This window comes from Pholcus phalangioides, unplaced genomic scaffold, assembly GCF_987345545.1.
Source record: "Pholcus phalangioides strain wild (caught in Gottingen) unplaced genomic scaffold, Ppha-v1.0 ptg000004l_1, whole genome shotgun sequence".
NCBI lineage: Eukaryota > Metazoa > Arthropoda > Arachnida > Araneae > Pholcidae > Pholcus > Pholcus phalangioides.
Window position 1 is genome coordinate 53384148 of NW_028301597.1, and position 7231 is coordinate 53391378.

A 7231-nucleotide genomic window follows, 5' to 3' on the forward strand; every position below is an offset into this window, starting at 1 on the left:
TTTTTTCACAACTTTGTCATATACATTCTGTGAGACAGGTGGAGGCAGATTCATCGTCGCAGAGAATGTTTTCAATCCGGCCATTCCTTTCCCCAAGCACCGCATGGCATATATTGCCCTTCCATTGACTTCAGGAACATCATTTTTCTTTCCAATTATTTGGGAAGATGAGATTTGATACTTTTTGACATGCAATGCAGTTTAGAACAAAATTTTAAGCTAGGCCTCTTATGTTTTCTTCTGTCACATAAATGTCACCGTGACATGTTTTGCAGCACAATTTATTTTTAAAATTTGATAATGTTGATATCTCGATCAACCTATAGCCTTCTGGCGAACTAACTGCATGGAAATAGTCTATAAGGTTTTCGCGGCCATCATTTGATAAAAATTGTTTTTTCGGGTTCGAAGACCGTCGTCCGTTTGAGTTTGTTCTCAACGTTTCCCTAACACTAGTGGTTGGCATCATCAGGAGAATTGATAAACTGGATCAAGGTCAAGTTTTCCGGAGTCTCAGGTTGTATTTATGCACATAAGTGGCTTGAACTACACTATTGTTTTGCGATTGGTCAGTTGATTCTATGGCTGGCAGCGTATTGTAAACAGTTGTTATGCTGGTAGAATCTGATTGGCCGAGAGATGTGGAGTTATCTGATTGGCTGTTGTCATCATTCTGTTGCTGGACCTTGAAGGGGAAGGTTCTTGTTCTTCTGAGAGCTGGTGTCCAGGATCTGCTCAATTTCAAAGTTTCTTCTCTTCTATTATAGCTGTTTTTGTGCTTGTATATTTCAATAGCCTCTCTGTAGATTCGTGGGAAGAAGTGGTCAACATTAGCTATTACCTGTGTTTTGCTGAACTGTACACTGTGGTTGTCGCAAAAAAGACCCAACACAAAAGATCCTGAGGAAGATGAACAGTTTGGTAAAATCCTCGTCTTTACCTGAGAATGAGAAAAAAGGTATCTGCAGAACAGAAGCACTTTCTCCTCGCATTTATGGTTTGCCGAAAATACATAAAGAACTGGTTCCGTTGCGGCCGATTGTGAGTTCCATTGGATCTCCCACCTACAATCTAGCCAAGGTGTTAACCACCATCTTGCAGCCACACATAGGAAAAACAAGCACATTTGTGAAAAATTCTGGTCACTTTGTCGAAAAAATAAGAAATATCAACTTGCAACCTGATGATATACTGGTGAGCTTCGACATCGTATCATTGTTCACCAAGGTGCCACTGAAAGACGTCTTAGCACTACTCGATGAAATATTCCAAAAAGATATAGTAGGCCTTTTCCAGCTTTGCCTTACTACAACCTATTTCACCTGGAACAACGTCATCTATGAACAGACGGATGGAGTAGCTATGGGAAGCCCCCTGAGCCCGGTAGTTGCCAACTTCTTTATGGAAAAATTCGAGGAGCAGGCAGTAACAACAGCGCCTCTCAAACCAACAATTTGGCTCCGCTACGTTGACGATACATTCGTTGTTTGGGGGCATGGTGAAGAAAATCTTCACCGATTCTTGGACCATCTCAACGGAATCCATCCGAACATCAAGTTCACTATGGAAATAGAGAAAGAAGGACAGATCCCGTTCTTGGACGTTCTGGTCAGCCGTCAAGGTCAACGTTTAGGCCACAGCATTTATCATAAGCCTACTCACACCAACAGATATGTGCATAAGCTCTCCAATCATCATCCTCACCAAAAACGAGGCGTAATGAAAACCTTGATCGAGAGGGCAAGAAGACTATGTGAAGGAAAAGATCTAGGTAAAGAGATTGAGCACTTAAAATCAGTTTTCCGCTCTAATGGGTACACGAAAGACGACATCAAGAAAGCCTTACGCTCCATCAAGGAATCACCAACGGAAAATGAGCAGTCACAATCAATTGGAAAAGCTGTGCTGCCTTTTATCCCCGGAGTGACGGCAAGAATCAGCAAGGTCATGAAAAAACATCGTATAAAGACCATTTTCAAACCAACCAGAAAAATATGTGAAATGCTGCGATCAGCAAAAGACCACCGTGACCCTCTATCAACACCGGGGATCTACCGAATACCGTGCACCTGTGGTCAGGTATATATTGGAACCACAAAAAGATCTGTGGCCACGAGAATAAAAGAGCACGAACGATGCTGCAGAATGGGCCAAACAGAAAAGTCGGCGGTGGCAGAGCATGCGCTTTGCGACAACCACAATGTACAGTTCAGCAAAACACAGGTAATAGCTAATGTTGATCACTTCTTCCCACGAATCTACAGAGAGGCTATTGAAATATACAAGCACAAAAACAGCTATAATAGAAGAGAAGAAACTTTGAAATTGAGCAGATCCTGGACACCAGCTCTCAGAAGAACAAGAACCTTCCCCTTCAAGGTCCAGCAACAGAATGATGACAACAGCCAATCAGATAACTCCACATCTCTCGGTCAATCAGGTTCTACCAGCATAACAACTGTTTACAATACGCTGCCAGCCATAGAATCAACTGACCAATCGCAAAACAATAGTGTAGTTCAAGCCACTTATGTGCATAAATACAACCTGAGACACCGGAAAACTTGACTTTGATCCAGTTTATCAATTCTCCTGATGATGCCAACCACTAGTGTTGGGGAAACGTTGAGAACAAACTCAAACGGACGACGGTCTTCGAACCCGAAAAAACAATTTTTATTAACTGCATGGAGTTTGATCATTGTCTGAACTCAAATGCAACTTTTTCCCGGAGGCCAACAGTTCCAAACATATTTTAATATCTTCAGTGCTGTCATAATTGAGCAAAATGTTTGAAATGCGTTTTAGTTTTACGTACTTTTTGCATCCTTTTTTTTTACTCTCTAAATTCGTTTCTGCTTGACTCTTGAGGAAATCCACTGTACTTAAATAGATCCCTTTTCAAACTCAGGACAAGCATTCTGATCTTTGGGTTTAGGGTACCCACAATTAAATTAAATCTGTTCTGCCATCTTTTTAAGGCATTGTTTGTTCTGTTTCATTTTGTTGCTATTCCAAATGTTGATTTTTGGAATTCTACCACCAAATTTTAAAACCACTCACTAAATAAAATTCTTGCGATTTTGGGAGAGTTTTCTTAGATGGATAACACAAAAACGTCATCTACATCTTATACATCTCCTGGCAGATGAGCTAGTACTGCTGCTGCAGATTTTTTTCAAAAGCGATGTGTATTATTTCCATACGCCATGTAATTGGATACAGTTTTTACACACTGGATTTATAATTCATTAGTTTTGGTGCAGTTTCACTAAATTAGTCTTTCTGCCAAAAAAAATTAATCCATACACACTGAATTAGAATGTAAACATCTCTGAAAGCATTATCAGTCGTAAGTCTGAAAAAAAGAGTAACATACAAATTAAGTGTCGAAAACTTTAGTACTGTAAGAATTGCAGGGTTTTTTTTTGCGTTCGTTATTTTTTTTCTCTTTATGTATTAGCTCAGGAATTCAAACATTTCCTTAAATCTTCTGTTTGCTCTAATTCATGACGTAGTTTATCTAGGTTTTTCATTCTCTTTGATCAAGAAAAACCTAATTCAGTCCATTTTATTTGAAAAGCTGATTCTACAGCTGTTTGCTTCAATTTTTCTATAAAGAAAATATATTTAGTTTTGACTTCTGTATTGATCATTCAGCTTTGAGTTCAAACCTTCCACAGCATTGTTTGTTCTGTGATGTTCATTACATCTACACCTCTAATGGAATGTTAGAATTTTACAGCCAATTTTCAACAAAGTAGTTTAAAAACTGTTGCAGTTTTTTTTTTGTTTTAATATAGAGCACCCTCCATAATTACCTTCATATTAACCTTCTCACTGATGACAAAATTCTATAGCTCTAAAATTCTACCACTGTGCCGCCAATGGGGTCTGAACACCAGAGTATGAGAGCAGGTAGACCTTCAGCATGACACTTGCATAACATGAAAGTTCAAGCATTTATCCTCAATTTAAAATATGGAAGCAAATGGCAGCAGCAAGAACAGGCAACAAACACAATTTGGCAACAAATATGTCAGGGTCGCACATATAGGCCTACTCACAATACACATTCTGTATATTTGTCAATAGTTAAAAAATTAACAACAGCTTAAAAGACTTAAGTGGGATGCAAAACTTTTTGAGCAATTTTCTGTATGCTTCTATGTTTGGTGCTCCATCACTTCAATTTTTGTACGTACTAAAGTATCTTTAAAAGAGGCTCTAACATCTAGAGTTTTTTTGGATGTTTCCAGAGTTGTCTTGATTTGTGCATTCAGTTTTATATATTTTGTTTTCCGTCATTTACCTTCCAAGTTTAAAAATGATCTGTCGATCCAGGTATAGTGTTTCTTTCTTCAGAGCCTTTATTGAAGTGTAAATGTTCAGATGGGGAGAGGAGTTCAAAAAATTTGGTCGTAAATGCCATCCTTCAACTGCATTATTAGTGTGATGGCGTAAATAGTATGTTTCATTTATGTGCATGCAAAGTAGAATTTTCTAGCCATTGAGCTGTGAAATAATCATAGTGCAAACAAGTGTTTCATAAGCTGGAGAACTTCCTTGAATTCACGATCACCCTTCAGTTTTGTCTACAGGCAAATATGCGAGTGCAGCGCACATTTGAACAAGCATAGCTGCAGATTATCAATTCTTTCTTTCCAATCGAACACGGCCCATGATTTAACACCATCTGGTAATTTTCGGCAGTTCCGCAGTAGAGCTAGACCGTGGCTGACTTTATTAAACAAGAATAACAATAAAGACAATAACGCACAGATACAGTGACTTTCTACAAGTAGAACATGCGATGTATGCAATGGTACCAAGTAAAATTAGATACTCAAATGGGCGAGGAGTGTGCACATGTGTGAGCAGCTTGTTAGCCGGATCACAAGCGAATCCGGGTCTTCTGAATAATTACGTATTTCACAAAAATAAAAAGACACTCAAAATGCCACACAGACAAAAATTAATGAACTTGCCAAAGGCTAGTCATTCCTGCGAATGACACCTTTGCGGCCCCTAGTCGGCCAAAACAGGCCTTTGAACTACGAGGGCAGTTCAAAACATAAGGTAACAAGCTTTGAGTGAAAACATTTATTCACGAATTCAAAGAGATTCATAACGTAGTACATATTACTTTTCCACATAGTCGCCATGGTTATTGAAGCATTTGTTCCATCTGTAAACAAACATATCAAAAGTGACATAGAAGAGATCAGCATCAAAACGGCATGCTGAACTTCGGCATTTTGAACTTCCTAGGAGGGAGAGATGTTTCTAAGACATTGATACTGGCTTCGTCTCGTGTCAGCACGTGAGGACACCTGAACTTAACTCTAAATAACTTATTAGGCTTATTCAATCACTTTGTTACATAATTTATTAATGTTAAGATTTGGTTTACACCCGCTTGGGCGCTTGATTATATACTGTAATGTGATAGGCCTCCTCGTGGTGAACCATTGTGCTCATATCCTTCACTTTCAATAGCCCAGAATACGTGTTTATTTCCACACATCTTTCAGTACTTGTTTTGCATCTTGTTTGGTCGTGTATGAACTTATCTTGTGTACAACCCCTCATTGTGGGGATGGTCCTCCCAGATGGGACATTGCTTCTAGCATATGCCTTATTTGGGACGCTGTCTATCCACGTGTTTGTCGTGCGTGGAGACCTGTAAGACAGGAGATAGGGATTCTGGTTAGCCAGATGCTATAGCTTTGGCTTCGGATTCAGCCGAAATGGGAGGATTTGATTAACCCCGTTCAGGTCAATCTGTTGGTCACAGATTGATTCAGTGGTGGTCATATATCACCATACAGAAATTTTCAACCAGTGGAGTTTGGTGGAGAAATTAAAGCGCCATCTTTTGGTGGTCGCCCCAGGCACTGATGGAAAAGAACTTCTGTTCTTTTGGCTGAATTTGGACCTTGACAGCAACCTTCGTAGTGGAAGACAAGCATCTTACCACTTTGCCGGTAGGGGGGACCAGTCCTACCCGGACGGCGTAGGGTTTGTTGGTGTTGCCTCACTTTGATCTTGGGGTGTAATGTGATAGGCCTCCTCGTGGTGCACCCTGGGTAACGCCAAATCTATCACACGTCATTGTTATCGTTTATTTGTGCTCATATCCTTCACCTTCAATAGCCCAGATTACATGTTTATTTCTACACATCTTGCAGTACTTGTCTTGCGTTTCTTTTTGTCCTGTTCTCGTCTTTTATGTATCAGCCCTCATTGTGGGCCCCGCCTAGGCGGGGAGGGGTCCTCCCAGATGGGGCATTGCTTCTAGCGTATGCCCTATCTGGGATGCTGTCTACCCGCGTGTTTGCCATGCGTGGAGACCCGTAAGGCTGGAGATAACGCATCAGGCTAACCAGGATCCCTAGCTTTGGCCTCGGATTCAGCCGAAACGGGTCAAGCCGAACTCGTTCAGAAGCTCACACCTCTCGGGGACATTCCAATAACAGTCAAAATCCATCCCACGTTGAATTATTCACGTGGTGTTATTTCAGATACTAACTTAATTAACATGGATGAAGAAGAACTAAAACACGAGCTGGCGTCTCGAGGCGTAACATCTGCCAAACATATTATGAGCCGCAAAGATGGCAATCCAGCTCCAACGCGTAATATAATTCTCACATTCTCTTCCCCAACATTGCCGAAAGATATCAAAATAGGTTATTATAACCTCAAAATCCGACCATACATTCCTAACCCTGTTTGATGCTTCAACTGTCAAAAATACGGTCACTCACGAACGGCGTGCCGTAGTCAATCCACCTGCGCAAAGTGCAGTGAGAAGTAACACATTTCGGACAACTGCACTAATTCACCATTCAAGTGCGTCAATTGCGGCGGCGATCACCCCGCATTTGACAGAAAGTGTCCGAAATGGAATGAAGAAAAAGAGATCCAGAAGATGAAGGTCCTTAATAACATCTCATATATCGAAGCACGCCGTCGCATAACCTCTAACCAAACTCCAATAGGTACTAGATCATACTCTAATATGGTAACAAATCCATTGTCAGCTAAAACGACTAACAATTTTGCCAAAGCATCTGTAACAACTCAGACTGAACCAATAGCTGACACATCAACTCAAACATCATCTAACCAACCGTGCAATAGTTGTGGCTGCTGTTGCTCTGCTGGATTCCGGAGGGTGTCCACTACCTCCGAAGAAGAGGCAGGAAAAGCAACAGCGGACACATTC

General features: G+C 40.6%; 1 protein-coding gene across 1 annotated transcript; it reads left to right on the forward strand.

Annotated features, from left to right (window-relative positions):
- The first annotated feature begins 909 nt into the window (after window positions 1-909).
- On the forward strand, window positions 910-5247 carry LOC149087844 (uncharacterized). Its single transcript, XM_089231992.1, has 2 exons — window positions 910-1771; window positions 5159-5247. Exons 1-2 carry the CDS (start codon window positions 910-912, stop codon window positions 5245-5247), a joined length of 951 nt encoding a protein of 316 aa, XP_089088118.1.
- Window positions 5248-7231: the final 1984 nt, after the last annotated feature.

What these genes read in the sequence shown, in the direction of transcription:
- LOC149087844 (XM_089231992.1), top strand. Translation starts at nt 910, where the DNA reads ATGAACAGTTTGGTAAAATCCTCGTCTTTACCTGAGAATGAGAAAAAA. An exon ending in ATGTGAAGGAAAAGATCTAG is followed by an intron (nt 1,772 to 5,158) that starts GTAAAGAGATTG and finishes TTTTCCACATAG; the next exon opens with TCGCCATGGTTATTGAAGCA.